General features: G+C 42.5%; 1 protein-coding gene across 2 annotated transcripts in view; it reads right to left on the bottom strand.

Annotated features, from left to right (window-relative positions):
- ATL3 (atlastin GTPase 3) overlaps nucleotides 1-17,530 on the bottom strand; it is a 50,184-nt gene that overhangs the window by 16,699 nt on the left and 15,955 nt on the right. For both annotated transcript variants that reach the window (XM_003828531.7, XM_008953929.5), the window contains exons 4-8: nucleotides 13,680-13,784; nucleotides 13,145-13,195; nucleotides 5,681-5,737; nucleotides 3,359-3,451; nucleotides 2,544-2,682 (exon numbers count right to left, since the gene is read on the bottom strand). In XM_003828531.7, coding sequence (XP_003828579.1) covers nucleotides 2,544-2,682; nucleotides 3,359-3,451; nucleotides 5,681-5,737; nucleotides 13,145-13,195; nucleotides 13,680-13,784 — 445 coding nt within the window. The remainder of the gene's footprint in view (nucleotides 1-2,543; nucleotides 2,683-3,358; nucleotides 3,452-5,680; nucleotides 5,738-13,144; nucleotides 13,196-13,679; nucleotides 13,785-17,530) is intronic.

Raw genomic sequence — 17,530 nt, forward strand, 5'->3', positions numbered from 1 at the left:
TGGTCTCAAACTCCTGACCTCAGGTGATTCGTCCACCGTGGCCTCCCAAAGTGCTGGGATTACAGGCGTGAGCCACTGCACCCAGCCAGTATACATATTTTTATCCACTTATTTAAATAGTTCCTTAGGATAAACTCCTAGAAGTGGGATAGTGGATCAAAGGACGTGAACATTCTGAATTCTGATGCTGCCACGTTACAATTCATAAAGATGATCATTTATTACCAATGCTTTTGTGCTTTCCTGATTATTGTGATGCTGCACATATTTTCATTAATATATAATGACCATTTGTATTTCTTCTTTTTGGACTTGCCTTTTCATGTAAGAAAGGAAGATTTAAGACTTACCAGTGCATTTTATATAGCTCTATCTTGATGAGGAAACCAAATAGTACATAATTATGAGACTAAAGATTGCTCATACAGAATTTGTTCCCTATTTTATAAATGTAATATATATATGAAACTTGACACGCTTAATATTTAGTGATTAAACCATTCATAATCTACATATATGTATAGTGAGTTGAACAGCATCCCCCTCCCCAACAAAATGCATGTCCACCTGGAACTTCAGAAAATCTTATTTGGAAACAGTCTTGCAAATGTAATTAGCTGAAAGGAGGTCATACTGGATTAAGGTGGGCCCTAAATCCAAAGACTGGTGTGCTCACAAGAAAAAGACAGAACACACAAAGAAGGCGGTCATGTGACAACAAAGAACCTGGAGGCAATTAAAGGTACAAGTCAAAGAATGCCAAGGACTGCTGGCAACTTCCAGAAGCTAGGAGAGAGTGTGGGACAGGTTCTCCTTCAGAGTCTCCGGGCGGAACCAACCATCATTTTGGACTTCTGGCTCCCTGACTTGTGGGGGAATAAATTTCCGTTGTCTTAAGCCACCTAGTTTGTGGTAATTGGTTAAAGGCAGCCACAGGAAATTAATACAACCAAAAGTGACACAAATTTCAAAAGCCAGGGTTACTGAACTTTAAAAAACTCTGCCTACTCCCTGAATGATAAAAATGAAAATGAACTTTAAAGCAATGCGTTGGAATACTAAAACTGAAACTATGGAAGAATGCCATGTGTGTGTGTTTATACTGGATAATCACTAGCAGTCACTCTAATTCACCCTCTCCTAACACCTCCATTTAAGAATTCCACTGGACACACTCCCTATCAGTGATGAACAAATCTGAGTTTAGGTTGGGAAAAGTACAACCAATAATGGAGCATTATAATCCTAAACAATATATTACCTAGAGACATACACATACACACTTAACTTTCTCTCCCTACTCAGCTCTGAAAACTCCCTTGAAACTGCTTTTCAGGTAAAAGGTTCTAGGTCCACTGCTTGCCAAGCGGATTTCTCTCCCTAAGCAATAATCTTAGATTTTTCAATTGCCACGAAACAGGCCAGGGAAGTCTCCTCCTCAGGAAAGCTGTCAATCACGTAAAAGTATCAGAGAAGTGACAAATAAAAGGTAAAGGTTAAGTCTCTTTAACTCAGTTTCTTTGCAATATTAAGACCAGCTAGAATGAAAATCTTGAGTTGAACATTCATTTTCTTGGATCAACTAAATCAAATAGGTTGGAAATAATGCATTTTATATTTAATATGAGGCTATGAAAACCATTCACTTCAAAACCTTTTAGTAGTAACTAAACAGTACATATCCTCTAAATGATTTCCTCCATATAACAGAAGAACCCCTATTTTAGCCCAGTATGGGTTTGGAGCAACAAGAACTTGGATGTAGATCTACGCCTCACCACTTACTTAACTAGCTTGAGCACTTTGCGCAAGTTACTTAACTTTCCTCCTTTTCCTTAACTATTTTTGCCATTTTCCTCACATATAAGATAAAGGAAATGACATCAAAGTCATTGGAATTACTGGGAGCATAAATATCAAAGTACCTAGCATAGTGTTGCAAACATTACCAGGAATCTGAGAGACTCGGATAAGCTTATTAACAAGTGCTCAGTTTAACACATGTATAAATTAAGGGCTAGCCATTTAATGACTCAAGGCCTTAATGAAAAAGGAACAAAGATAAGATAATGGAGCCCAAGAGTCCCAACTACGATTCCTCTCACCTACCATTTAGTTAGCACTTCCTGATATTAGCACATGACCCAGCGTCAGGTTTTGCTATAATCACAAATAAGATGAAAATAATAGCTCTGCCATGCATCATGCTGCCTTCCCTTAGGAAGTTAATTTTACTTAATATTAGCTGACTAATGTTTAGTCTTCCTTTATTTAGCATTTGTATCTCTTGTAAACCAAGAACCATAATGAGTCTCTTAGAAAGACTACTAATGGATATGAACACCACCATTTCAGGTGAAGTCAAGGTAAACTAATTCTGATGGTCTCAGTAAGTCAGGAGCAAAATCTGAACTAGACTTTAAATACTACTCTTTCTAAGAGAGCACACCATTTTTCTTAAGCATTCACTTGATTTGTAAGTGATTCATTATTTTTAATTCCAAAGATCGAATCACAGGTTTAAAATAACACCTGGAACACACCTTTTAATTTCCCATCAAAGTCAGGGCTTGTGGCCACCTGGAGTCCTGGATGTGGTAAGAGAAAGCAGGTGACATCGGAGAAACATGAGTGAATGTGATTTCGAACATTCTGAATTTCTTCATGTTGATGTTCCTTCACCTGCCAATGAAGACCAACAATTTACCAACCAAAAGTCATTTGGTTTTCTTCACTAGGGACAACTAGTATAAGGACAAAGGAAAGAAGACTCCTCAACTCTGATGGATCATAGTGGCCAAATGAGAAAACTCAGAACCCTAAGAAGCAATAAACACACAAATCTGATTACCCACGGCTTGACTCCTATAGCTAGCAAACAGGTGTGTAAGAGTTTATTTAAAATGAGTATTACACAAGAGATGGTTTGTGGGGATGAAGGAGGATCTAACCAATTAGTAGTGACAGACAAAGGATTCCTGTGTTTTGGTTTGGGGGAACAGGTTAGGCCTGTTTATATCTATCCCAAAATAAGTAAAAATTTTGAATAAGAATAACATAACTAAAATTCTGAGTATGATTTCTAAAGACACATATAGAACTTGGTTTAAAATGTAAAATGGAAATTATAATCAAAGCTTGGGCACTGGCCCAGAGTTTTCTTCTACAGTTCCTGTGTACTGTATATACAGGTTCTTTAATCTTGTCAAGAATAAATATTAGCTTGTGTTAAGATTCATATATAGTTAATGTATTCAATATCATTTTCAATAACTGCTTTAAACACAATAGCCAAAAGCAAATGAGAAAGCTATCACTACTTTGAGATAATTCATCAGAAGATTATAGTCCCACTTACCTGTAAACGCTTATCCAAAAATGCCATTCCTCCTTGGAGTCCATAGCTATATTCATAAGGGAAACTCCAATCTCTAACCAAAAACATCAGTGTCTATTTAAGAAAAGAGCGGAACATATTTTAACATGCATAAACACATTTTCAAGAGAACAACTGCAATACGTCTTTGCATAATGCCAGCTTCTACAAAGGGGGTAAAGATATGTACTGAAGGATTTACCTTTTTTTTTTTTTTTTTTTTAAAGAGATTGGGCCTTGCTCCGTCACTAAGGCTAGAGTGCAGTGGCATGATCATAGCTCATTGTAGCCTAGAATTCCTGGGTTCAAGTGATCCTTTCACCTCAGCCTCCCAAGTAGCCGGGACTACAAGCACATGCCACTACTCCTGGCTTATTTTTTAATTTTTTTATATAGACAAGGTCTTGCTCTGTTGCCCAGGCTGGTCTTGAACTCTAGGCCTCAAGCAATCCTGTGGCCTTGGCCCCCCAAAGTGCTGGGATTACAGGTGTGAGCCACCACACCCGGCCAGATTTATCTATTCTGTAATGTCTTATAAGTTTTACAAACACTGGAGGGACATGTTTAAGCTAAATATGAGGTCAATATATCCTATCTGCTATTTTTGTTCCCACAGGTTAGTAGGAACAGAAGGAAGACATTAATGAGAAAATGGTAAATTTGGGACTCTGCCTTAAAGAAATCTATGAGGAATACAGTAAAGGACAAAAGAGAAAACCACATGGCACCAGCTAATCATAAAATCAGATCTGTGGCTGGGCACAGTGGCTCACGCCTGTATCCCAGCTACTCGGGAGGCTGAGGCAGGAGAATCACTTGAACCCAGGAGGCGGAGGTTGCAGTGAGGCCAGATCACGCCACTGCACTCCAGCCTGGGTGACAGAGCGAGACTCTGTCTCCAAAAAAGAAAAAAATCAGGTCTGTTTTCAGCATTAGAAAGGAAGGCCAGCCACAGTGGCTCATGCCTATAATCCCTTTACTCTGGGAGGCCGAAGCAGCTGGGTCACCTGAGCTCAGGAGTTTGAGACCAGCCTGGTCAACATGATGAAACCCCATCTCTACAAAAAATACAAAAAATTAGCCGGGCGCCTGAAATCCCAGCTACTCAGGAGGGTGAGGAAGGAGAATTGCTTGAACCTGGGAGGCAGAGGTTGCAGTGAGCCAAGATCATGCTACTGCACTCCAGCCTGGGCAAAATTTTAGAAAGAAACTCCATCTCAAAAAAAATAAATAAATTAGAAAAGAAAAGAAATAAGGCTTACACACTGAAAGCACCTCTAATCCCATTGACTGAGGCTGCTGTGCTTCCTCATTCTCAAGAAACACTGAACTGAGGCATAGGTCAGCAAAGACTTTTTGCAGAGAGAGAGAGACAGAGAGTGAGTGAGTGTGTATGTGTGTGTTTGTGTTGAGACGGTCTTGCTCTGTTACCCAGGCTGCAGTGCAGTGGCACAATCATGGCTCACTGCAGCCTTGACCTCCTAGGCTTAAGTGATCCTCCTACCTCAACCCCACCGAGTAGCTGGGACTACAGGCGTGCACGACCTTTTTATTTTATTTTATTTTTGTTTTTTTCTTTTTTTTTGAGACAAAGTCTTGCTCTGTCGCCCAGGCTGGAGTATAGTGGCATGACCTCGGCTCACTGTAACCTTCACCTACCAGGCTCAAGCGACTCTCCTGCCTTAGCCTCCTGAATAGCTAAGATTACAGGCACCTACCACCACGCCCAGCTGATTTTTGTATTTTTAGTAGAGACAGGTTCCATGTTGGCCAAGCTGGTCTCGAACTCTTGACCTCAGGTGATCTGCCTGCTTTGGCCTCCCAAAGTGCTGGGATTACAGGCGTGAGCCACTGTACCTACCCCCATTTTTTTTAAGAGATGTCTTGCTATGTTGCCCAGGCTGGTCTCAAACTCCTGGGCTCTAGCAATTCTTCCACCTGGGTCTCCCCAAAGTGCTGGGATTACAGGTGTAAGCTACCACGCCCAACCCACAGAGTTTACTTTTTAAACGATTACTCTGCCGTTGTAGCAGGAAAGCAGTCACAGACAGTACAAAGACAAATGAGCATGGCTGTGTTACACTAAAATTTTACCTACAGACAATGACATTTGAATTTCAGGTAATTTACATGTCATAAAATAGTACTGCTCATTTTTTTCAACCATTTAAAAATGTAAAAACCATTCTTAGCTCACAAGTCATATAAAAACAGGTGGCAAGCTAGATTTGGCCTATGAGCTGTAGTTTGCCAATCTGTGAAAACAAAAACAAAGGTAATTATATTTAAAATAAATATTCTAACCTGGAAAGGCTTTTGGAAAATTTCATCCATTGCCAGACGACCGTATTCTGTGAAGAGCTTTAAAAAAGAAGCATTATGGTTTGTAAAGCAAAATTACTTAAAATAGTTCTATGGCCTTTTTAGCAAAGTATTCATTATATTTATACTGATACCAGAGTTCTACAGTTTCAAAAGCCCACAGGAGTCATGAACCTTAAAATCATCTTGGTTATTCCCTGCTCACATCCCACATCCCAATTCATCAACAAATCCAGAATCCAGACACTATTTCCATGTGGCTTGGAATACTGCAATAGCCTCCTAACTGACTCAGCCCATGCCTCCCTATGGGCTATTCTCAATACAGCAGCCACATTGACTCTTTTATAATATGGTTAGTTAGATCATATAATGGCTTTGCTCAAAACCCCGCAACCTCATTCAGTATTAAAGCCAGTCCTTACAGTGTGATGCAGCCACACTGGCCCTCCTTCCTGTTCTTCAAATACATGGGGCACACCGCTGCCTTAGGACCTTCGTACTGGCTCCTCCCACTAACTATAAGTTCTTCTCCCAAATTTCCTCATGATCTGCTCCCTCACTTCTTAAGGTCTTTCAAATAGCTCCTTCTCAGTGAAGACTTCCATGGCCATCTACCGAAAAAGATTACAAGTTTGCCAATAATATTTCCTACTTCGTGTCTTTAAAAAAAATTTTTTTTTTTTTTGAGACAGAGTTGTGCTCGTTGCCCAGGCTGGAGCGTAATGGCGTGTGGCTCATCGCAACCTCCGCCTCCCGGGTTCAAGCGATTCTCCTGCCTCAGCCTCCCGGGTAGCTGGGATTACAGGCATGTGCCACCAAACCTGGCTAATTTTGTATTTTTAGTAGAGACAGGGTTTCTCCATGTTGGTCAGGCTGGTCTTGAACTCCTGACCTCAGGTGATCCACCTGCCTCGGCCTTCCAAAGTGCTGGGATTACAGGCGTGAGCCACCACACCCAGCCTTAAAAGTTTTTTTCTTAACATTTATCATTATCTAATATACTATACCTCTTCTTGATTTGATTTGCATCTGTCTTTATACTAGCATTTAAACTCCATGAGGGCAAGAATATATTTGTCTGTTTTGTGCACTACTGGATTTCCAGCAGCAAGAAAAGTATTAGGCCCATAATATTTATGTCATTCAAATGACTGAATTCTTTAAGGTTAAGGTTTACATGTATATTTACCTCTAAATCTTCAGGAAGCCTCACTAAAAGCATAACAAAACAAAGTTTAAAAGTAAATAAATAAACAGGACAAAGCAGCCAGCAGAAAAGCCCTGTCAAAAACATTCTGGACTGCAGCCACCTCAGCTCACTGCAACCTCCCTGCCTGATTCTCCTGCCTCAGCCTGCCGAGTGCCTGGGATTGCAGGCGCGCGCCGCCACGCCTGACTGGTTTTCGTGTTTTTTGGTGGAGACGTGGTTTCGCCGGGTTGGCCGGGCTGGTCTCCAGCTCCTGACCGCGAGTGATCTGCCAGCCTCGGCCTCCCGAGGTGCCGGGATTGCAGACGGAGTCTCGCTCACTCAGTGCTCAATGTTGCCCAGGCTGGAGGGCAGTGGCGTGATCTCGGCTCGCTACAACCTCCACCTCCCAGCCGCCTGCCTTGGTCTCCCAAAGTGCCGAGATTGCAGCCTCTGCCCAGCCGCCACCCAGTCTAGGAAGCGTCTCTGCCTGGCTGCCCATCGTCTGGGATGTGAGGAGCCCCTCTGCCCGGCCGCCCAGTCTGGGAAGTGAGGAGCGCCTCTTCCCGGCCGTCATCCCATCTAGGAAGTGAGGAGTGTCTCTGCCCGGCCGCCCATCATCTGGGATGTGGGGAGCACCTCTGCCCCGCCGCCCCATCTGAGATGTGAAGAGTGCCTCTGCCCGGCCGCAACCCCGTCTGGGAACTGAGGAGTGTCTTTGCCCCGCCGCCACCCCATCTGGGAGGTGAGGAGCGTCTCTGACCGGCCGCCCCGTCTGAGAAGTGAGGAGCCCCTCCCCCGGGCAGCAGCCCCGTCCGGGAGGGAGGTGGGGGGGCAGCCCCCGCCCAGCCAGCCGCCCAGTCCGGGAGGTGGGGGGCGCCTCTGCCCGGCCGCCCCGTCTGGGAAGTGAGGAGCCCCTCTGCCCGGCCACCACCCCATCTGGGAGGTGTACCCAAGGGCAGCTCATTGAGAACGGGCCATGATGACAATGGCGGTTTTGTGGAATAGAAAAGGGGGAAAGGTGGGGAAAAGATTGAGAAATCGGATGGTTGCTGTGTCTGTGTAGAAAGGAGGAGACATGGGAGACTTTTCATTTTGTTCTGTACTAAGAAAAATTCTTCTGCCTTGGGATCCTGTTGATCTGTGACCTTACCCCCAACCCTGTGCTCTCTGAAACATGTGCTGTGTCCACTCAGGGTTAAATGGATTAAGGGCGGTGCAAGATGTGCTTTGTTAAACAGATGCTTGAAGGCAGCATGCTCGTTAAGAGTCATCACCACTCCCTAATCTCAAGTACCCAGGGACACAAACACTGCGGAATGCGTCAGGGCCCTCTGCCTAGGAAAACCAGAGACCTTTGTTCACGTGTTTATCTGCTGACCTTCCCTCCACTATTGTCCTATGACCCTGCCAAATCCCCCTCTCCGAGAAACACCCAAGAATGATCAATAAATACTAAAAAAATTTTTAAAAAAATAGAAAAAATCTTATAAAAGAAGGGTATAATGTTTTTGTACAGTTCTACATTGTATTTTAAGCTAAACGTTATTACAAAAGAGTTGAAAACTTGAAGAAAATTTAAAATTGTATAAAGCAAAAAAGCTAAGCTTAATTTATTATTGAAGAAAAAAATGTATAAATGTAGTGTAGCTTAAGTGTGCAGCATTCCTAAAGTCTACAGTAGTGTGCAGTAATGTCCTAGGTTTTCACATTGATTCATCACTCACTCATTCTCTCACCCAGAGCAACTCCCAGTCCTGGAAGTGCCATTCATAGTAAGTGCCCTATAAAGATAAAACTTTCTTGCCAGGCATGGTGGCTCACACCAGTAATCCCAGCACTTTGGGAGGCCAAGGCAGGAGGATCGCCTGAGGTCGGGAGTTCGAGACCAGCCTGACCAACATGGAGAAACCCCGTCTCTACTAAAAATACAAAATTAGCAGGGCGTGGTGGCGCGTGCCTGTGGTCCCGGCTACTTGGGGGGCTGAGGCAGGAGAATCACTTGAACCCGGGAGGTGGAGGTTGGGGTGAGCCGAGATTGCGCCATTGCACTCCAGCCTGGGCAACAAGAGTGAAACACCATCTCAAAAAATAATAATAATAAAAAATAAATAATAAAACTTTATCTTTTATACCATAAAAAAAAAAAAAACATTCTGGATGGAAAATAGACAAATGAGAACTGTCTCAAGTTTTGGCTTTCTCTGTTCTGCTAAGAAATCTGGAAGAGACAGGGGCCAACAAGGAAGAAGCAAATTATCTCAGTAGAAATCCCTGAAATGCTCAGAAATTATAAGCATACAGTTACCTTACAGGAGGAGGTGTAGGAGTCCAGCTGACAACTAGGAAATATGTGGTCTTAGGAGAAAGTACCTACACTTCCAGGCACCCCTCTCTAACCCCCGTATTTTTCCTGCCTCCATAGAAGATGGGAAGTGTACTATCTGGAGAAGATAAATCCAAAAAAAAATCTAGACTTAGATACCAAACTCAGCTGAGGTTAGGAGTAAGTCTCCTATCTTCAAACAGGTACTTAAATCAAAGTCCACATAGTGAGCAGTGGGACTCCTTAGCCCTCTCACCCTACTGGTTGCCACAGCAAGCTTCTACCCACCAAGGCAGGAATTTAAAGAAATTTTTTCCAGGGAAACTAACAACCCAAGAATAAATATCTGCAAAAAAAATAGACATTTAGGAGTTGGCAACAAAATAGCTAGATAACCTTGCCAAACCACCTACCTCATTGTGATCCAAACCAGTACACAAGGCCTATCCTCTTATCAAAGCTCCCAGTTGGATTGTTAGTGGCTCTCTCTTAAATAGGTAGTCAAGGACCACCAGCTAGACATTTGAGAAAAGCCTCTTAGCAGGGCTGGCTGCTCTAATCCCAGCACTTTGGGAGGCCAAGGCGGGGAGATCACTTGAGGTCAGGAGTTCGAGACCAGCCTGGCCAACATGGCGAAACCCTGTCTCTAATAAAAATACAAAAATTAGCTGGGCATGGTGGCACATGCCTGTAATCCCAGCTTCTCAGGAGGCTGAGCCAGGAGAATTGCTTGAGCCCGGGAGGTGGACGTTGCAGTGAGCCGAGATCGCACCACTGCACTCCAGCCTAGGCAGCAGAGTGAGACTCTGTCTCTAAAAAAAAAAAGCAAAAAAACAAAAAGGCCAGGCACGGCGGCTCACATCTGTAATCCTGGCACTTTAGGAGGCTGAGGCAGGCAGATCATTTCAGGTTAGGAATTCGAGGTCAGTCTGACCAACATAGTGAAACCCTGTCTCTACTAAAAGTACAAAAAAAATTAGCCGGGTGTGGTGGCACGCACCTGCAGTCCCAGCTACTCAGGAGGCTAAGGCAGCAGAATCACTTGAACTTGGGAGGCGGAGATTGCAGTGAGTGAGCCAAGATCGTGCCACTGCACTCCAGCCTGGGCAACTGAGGGAGACTCCATCTCAAAAAAAAAAAAAGTACTAAAAATCCAGGTTAGGTGGGAAACTTCTTTGGAAACAAAACCTGCCTTCAACTGACATGAAGCTTTTTATAGGCTTATTTACCCCATTTTATTGGTTATATATTTCACTGAAGAAATATTAATGTGTTTAATCAGAAGGCTCTGCATGAACATCAACACCCAGCTAATTTTTGTATTTTTAATAGAGACGGGGTTTCACCATGTTTGCCAGGCTGGTCTCGAACTCCTGACCTCATGATTCACCTGCCTCAGCCTCCCAAAGTGCTGGGATTACAGGCATGACCCACCACACCCAGCTGTGATTTCTTTTTTTACATCAAAATATTTAATCTATCTGGTCTATCTGGAATTTTTGTATATAGTACAAGGTAGAAATATAATTTTCTTTTCTTCTTTTTTTTTTAAAGACAGAGTCTCACTCTGTTGCCCAGACTGGAGTGCAGTGGTGTGCTCTCAGCTCACTTCAACCTTTGCCTCCCAGGTTCAAGTGATTCTCAGGCCTCAGCCTCCCGAGTAGCTGAGATTACAGGCATTTGCCACTGCACCCAGCTAATTTTTTTTTTGTACTTTCAGTAGAGACGGGGTTTCACCATGTTGGCCAGACTGGTCTCGAACACCCAAACTCAGGTGATCAGCCTGCCTCAGCATTCCAAAGAGGAATATAATTTCTAATTTATCTAAATACATAGCCAACTGTCCTAACACCGCTTATTGACTGATCTATGCTTTATGGTATATGTGTATATATTCTTAAGTAGAATAAAATATATGAAAATGTAGTATATCATAAGTACACTGCATTGATCTATTTTTTTCCTGAACCAATGCCATGTTCTTGTAATTACAGATTTATAATATGCACTAAGTCAATTATCTCATATTTCCCCTGTAATTTTGTTGGCTGTTTTACAATTTAACTTTCCAAATGAATTTCACAACAATTCTGTCAAGTTCCCAAAATAATGCCTTTATGATTTTGTTTAGTGGGGAAGAACTGACAAGTTTATAATTCTCAGTCTAAATGAGATAATGTTTATAACACACTGCAGTATCTAGTACAGAGTAAGCAATAAATACATGTTGGCTATTATCATCCCCATATAGAAGAAACAAGGCATATTTCTGCATGTTAAATCTTTTATATGCCTCATACAATTCTGAAGTGCTCCATATAGATCTTTTTTAAGTTTATTCTGTTTTCAATATTTTGTTGCTAAAGTCAATTTTTTCCATTACATTTTTAAACTGGTTATTGTTAGTAGAGAGGAAAACCTAATGATTTTGTATCTGTATTTTGTAATGGAGACCTTAATTATCTTTTAAGTTCCAAATAATTTTCTAGTTCATTCTTACGGATTTCCAGGCACACAAACATATTACTTTCTCCTCTGTAATATTTATATTTTACAGTTGCTGAGTCTACCAACAGCCTTGTCATGTGAGACAAGGTGAATTACATAACTGCATCATAATCTACTTACTACTTCTTATGGGTTGAATTGTGTCCTGAAGAAAAATATGCTAAAGTCCTCGCACCTGGTACCTGTGAATGTGACCTTACATATATCTATAGCACTTGGCCCTCTACCTCACACAAGGTAAGCATTCGAAAAATGGTTGAAAGGAAGGAGCTTAGAAAGGAATAAATTTCAGGTGAAACGGTGACCAACTCAAGTTGTGATCGAAGTTTTACAGAGCAACAGCTCTCAACCACTAAGCCATGGCACTGGTACAGAACTACCAATTATGAAGTACAGACAATTGCCATAAGCAACATTAAGGATCGAGGTTTAGGAGGAATTTTCCTTGTTTTTTTAAATAAACATAAAATAGAACTAATTCAAGGTAATCCCTATAATAATGACACCCTTACTCACTCACATTCTGATGCTTTCTTGAATGTCAGTGGGAGAAGTAGCATTAGAGTAACATACCAGAATTGCATCCAACCCTGGAATACTCACAAAAGAGCATTTTGTGGGAAAAACAGATAAGAACTGCTGCTATAAAAAAAGAGAAGAAAAAGGCCGGGCGCGGTGGCTCATGCCTGTAATCCCAGCACTTTGGGAGGCCGAGGCAGGCGGATCACGAGGTCAACAATTTGAGACCAGCCGGACCGACATGGTGAAACCCCGTCTCTATTAAAAATACAAAAAGTAGCCAGGCATGGTGGCGCACACCTGTAATCCCAGCTTGCAGTGAGCCAAGATTGCATCATTGCACTCCAGCCTGGGGACAAGAGCAAGACTTCGTCTTAAAAAAAAAAAAAGTCTATTCTGAACATGGCAGCCAGAATGATCCCTTTACAACAGGTCAGATAACATCATTGCTGACGACCCTCCCATGGCTCCCACCTTCCCCAGAGGAAAAGACCCAGCATGAGTGGGACCTCACTGCCTCTCTGACTTCATCACTTAACCCCTTCCTGTCACACTCTCCAATCCTACCCACTGGCCTCCCTGCCATTCCTTGATCTTGCCAAGCACACTCCCCTCAGGGTCTGTCTTCCAGTAGCTGCTCCTCTCCTGTAATAGTTTTCCGCCCAAATGTATCTGAAGGACTCACTTGCCCACTTTCTTTCATTCTCTGCTCAAATCATTAAGGCCTTCCCCGACCGCTCCTGCTCCACCCCACCAATGGCTATACACAGTATAGAATTACTATGAACCAAAAACCTTCCTCTACATTTCAATCTTTTGCTAAAAACTACTCAGTTGTAAAATGTTCCTTAATCTTAAAACTTTTAAATAATATGATGTTAAAATTGTTACGAGAAATATATACCTGCAGCTGTTGAAGATCATCTTCTTGAATGTTCTGGGATAAATTATAAATCTAGAAAACAAAAATCCAGATTGATACTACTCTGGCTTACTTCAAACAAATCCCAAATAAGTCTAAAGGGCTGACAGAAGCTTTGAACAATTAAAGACTTGCATATAAGAACATGAGGCCTGTTCAAACAGCAATATGATCTGTCTTTTGGAAAACTATGCACATAAGATTGAAATCGAAAATTCCTCCTTTACAGTTTAAAACAGTTTTCCTAAGTTCTTATCAAATCTGTATTTTCTATATGATATAATAAATTTCCATTTTTTGGACTTTTCTTGGAACATATTATATATAATTATGACCAAAGAGGAAAAATTCTTTGGCTCCTTCTCAAACTTTTAAAAGTTTAACTGCATCTACAGTTTAAAAATAATATTTACATATCATCCTAGAAATTCTGTTAACAGAACAATAACCAAAACTGTATTTCCTCCCTTTATCTTATTTCCTTTGCGAGCTTTTTTCTGAGTCAAGTGGTTTTTACCTGAACAGAACTAGTCATAGTGCTTAGAGCAAAGATGGTAGCACAGTCTTTCACAGTTGACTGGCTGTCAAATGCCCCCTGGGTATCCATCAGAACAACTGCAACCTAAAAAAAAGGAAAATACAAACAAAAGAGATTAAACTAAGAAGGAGGAAACCGTAAAGGAGAAATTGAAAAGTACAGTTAATATATACTTAAGTACAGGTAATGTTTATGTGAGCCTTAAGCACCTGCTTGTAGGTTCTGTACGACTATTTAGGTGCTTTGCTTTGACTACAGCACTCTACTGAAGATTATCCAGAGGTATACAGAGCAATATGGAAGGCAAAAATTGCCCCACCAATTGAAACAGACAAAAGTTGAAAGCAATTAGCTTATCACCCAGCCAGGCATTTGGATGTTTCCTGTTGTTGAAAAAGAAACTAAAAAATATTCATCTTGGCCAGGTGCAGTGGCTCACACCTATAATACCAACAGTTTGGGAGGCCGTGGCAGCAGCATCACTTGAGCCCAGTTCAATACCAGCCTGGGCAACATAGTGAGACCCAGTCTCTACATAAAATTTAAAAAATTAGATCAGGCGCAATGGCTCATGCCTGTAATCCCAGCACTTTGGGAGGGAGGCAAAGTCAGGTGGATCACTTGAGGCCAGGAGTTCCAGACCAGCCTGGCCAACACGGTGAAATCGTGTCTCTACCAAAAATACAAAAATTAGGCCAGGCGCAGTGGCTCACACCTGTAATCCCAGTACTTTGGGAGGCCAAGGCAGGTGGATCACCTGAGGTCCAGAGTTCGAGACCAGCCCGGCTAACATGGCGAAATCCCGTCTCTACTAAAAATACAAAAAAAATGGGCGTGGTGGTGCACACCTGTAGTCCCACCTACTCCAGAGGTTGAGGCAGGAGAATCACTTGAACTCAGGAGGCAGAGGTTGCAGTGAGCCGAGACCACACCGCTGTACTCCAGCCTGGGTGAGAGAGCGAGATTTTGTCCCAAAAAAAAAAAACCAAAAATCTTTGGTATATACCCAAAGGAGCTGAAAACTTATGTCTCAACAAAAACCAACACATGAGTATTTACAGGAGCTTTATTCTTAATTGTCAAAATTTGAAAGCAACCAAGATGTCCTTCCTTCAACAGGCAAATGGATGAACAAACTGGTGCATTCATAATGTAGAATACTATTCAGCAATAAAAAGAAATGAACTATCAAGACACGAAACAGTTGCAGAAATCTTAAAATCGCATTGCTAAGTGAAAGAGGCCAATCTGAAAAGGCTGCATATTGTATGATTCTAACTATACGACATTCCAGTAAAGGCGAAACTATGGAGACAGTAAAAAGATCAGTGGAGGAGTTTGTGGGGAGGGAAGAAGAGAGGAACAGATAGGTACATTACAGAGAATGTTTAGGGCAGTGTGACTATTCTGTATGATACAGTAATAGTGGGCATGTGTCACTATACAGTTGTCAAAATCCAATGTACAACACAATGAGTGAGCCCTAAAGTAAACTATGTATGGGCTTTAGCTAATGACAATATATTGGTTCAAATATTAATTGTAACGAATGTATCACACTATTACAAGATGTAAACAACAGAGCAAACTGAAGGAGAGTGTGGGAACTGGGCAGGTTGCAACTAATTTTCCTGAAAACCTAAAACAAAATAAAGATACAATTTGGTTTTTTTTTTTTTGAGACGGAGTCTTGCGCTGTGGCCAGGTTGGAGTGCAGTGGCGCGATCTCGGCTCACTGCAAGCTCCGCCTCCCAGGTTCACGCCATTCTCCTGCCTCAGCCTCCCAAATAGCTGGGACTATAGACGCCCGCCACCACGCCCAGCTAATTTTTGTATTTTTAGTAGAGACGGGGTTTCACTGTGTTAGCCAGGATGGTCTCGATCTCCTGACCTCATGATCCGCCCGCCTCAGCCTCCCACAGTGCTGGGATTATGGAGTTTCACTCTGTTGCCCAGGTTGGAGTACAATGGCACGATCTTGGCTCACTGCAACCTCCACCTCCCAGGTCCAAGCGATTCTCCTGCCTCAGCCTCCCGAGTAGCTGGGATTACAGGCATGAGCCACCATGCCCGGCTAATTTTTGTATTTAGTAGAGATGGGTTTTCACCATGTTGGTCAGGCTAGTCTCAAACTCCTGACTTCAGGTGATCCACCCACCTCGGCCTCCCAAAGTGTGAGATTACAGACGTGCGCCACCGCACCTGGCCAAAGAATTTTAAATGAACAAAGCATCAACCAGCTGTGGAACAACTTCAAGCAGCAAGAGGCACATGTAATAGGAGTCTCCAAAGGGAGTAACAGATCAAAAAAACTTGAAGAAATAATAACCTTAAAATGTCCAAATTTGATAAACATTATAAATCTGCAGATTCAAGAAGCTCAACAAAACCCACATACAAATAACATGAACTACATCAGCCTGGCGCAGTGGATCACGCCTATAATCCCAGCACTTTGGGAGGCCAAGGCGGGCAGATCACGAGGTCAGGAGATCGAGACCATCCTGGCTAACACAGTGAAACCCCGTCTCTACTAAAAATACAAAAACTTAGCCGGGCGTGGTGGTAGGCGCCTGTAGTCCCAGCTCCTTGGGAGGCTGAGGCAGGAGAATGGCGTGAACCCGGGAGACGGAGCTTGCAGTGAGCCGAGATCGTGCCACTGCACTCCAGCCTGGGCGACACAGTGAGACTCCGTCTCAAAAAAAAAAAAAAAAGAACTACATCAAAACACATCATAATTTGCTCAAAAACAGTGATAAAATCTTAAAAGCAACCAGACATACCCCATAAATATATATACCTATGTACCCATGAAAATAAAATTTTTTTTAATTTAAAGAAAAAAAGCAACCAGACAAAAAAGACAGATTAGGTACAAAAGAACAAAAATAAGAATAACAGTGTATTTCTTGTCAGAAACAATGTCAGCAGACTGGGCACAGTGGCTCATGCTTATAATCCCAGCACTTTGGGAAACAGAGGCAGGTGAATAACCTGAGGTCAGGAGTGCAAGACCAGCCTGACCAATATGGCGAAACCCCGTCTCTACTAAAAATACAAAAATTAGCCAGGCGTGGTGGTGCGCGCCTGTAGTCCCAGCTACTCGGAAGGCTGAGACAGGAGAATTGCTTGAACCCGGGAGGCAGAGGTTGAAGTGAGCCGAGATCGCACCACTGCACTCCAGCCTGAGAAACAGAGTGAGACTCCCTCTCAGAAAAAAAAAAAAAAAAAAAAGAAACAATGTCAGCAAAAAGGCAAAGGGGCAACACCTTCGAAGTACTGAGAAAAATACGTTGGCCTAGAACTCTACACTAAGAGTAAATATTTTCCAAAACAAAGGCAAAATAAAGATTTTTCAGATATATGAAAGCTAAAAGAATTCAGTACCAACACTCCAGCACTTCAAAATATCAAAGGTGGCCAGGTGTGGTGGCTCACCCCTGTAATCCCAGCACTTTGGGAGGCTGAGACAGGCGGATCACGAGGTCAGGAGTTCCAGACCAGCCTGGCCAACATTGTGAAACCCTGTCTCTACTAAAAATACAAAAATTGTCCGGGCATGGTGGTGTGCACCTGTAGTCCCAGCTAATGAGGAGGCTGAGGCAGGAGAATTGCTTGAACCTGGGAGGCGGAGACTGTAGGGACCAAGATGGTGCCACTGCACTCCAGCCTGAGCAGAGTGAGACTACATCTCAAAAAAAAAAAAAAGGACAAACAGGTGTGAAGGCATGCTTATAGGATTGGGCTAAAAACAGAAGTAATGGATGAAAGTCTGTATAAGAAACACATGACTTACCCCTCCCGATCCTTACAAAGAAATCTGTGGAGAG

Source organism: Pan paniscus, chromosome 9, assembly GCF_029289425.2.
Source record: "Pan paniscus chromosome 9, NHGRI_mPanPan1-v2.0_pri, whole genome shotgun sequence".
Lineage (NCBI taxonomy): Eukaryota > Metazoa > Chordata > Mammalia > Primates > Hominidae > Pan > Pan paniscus.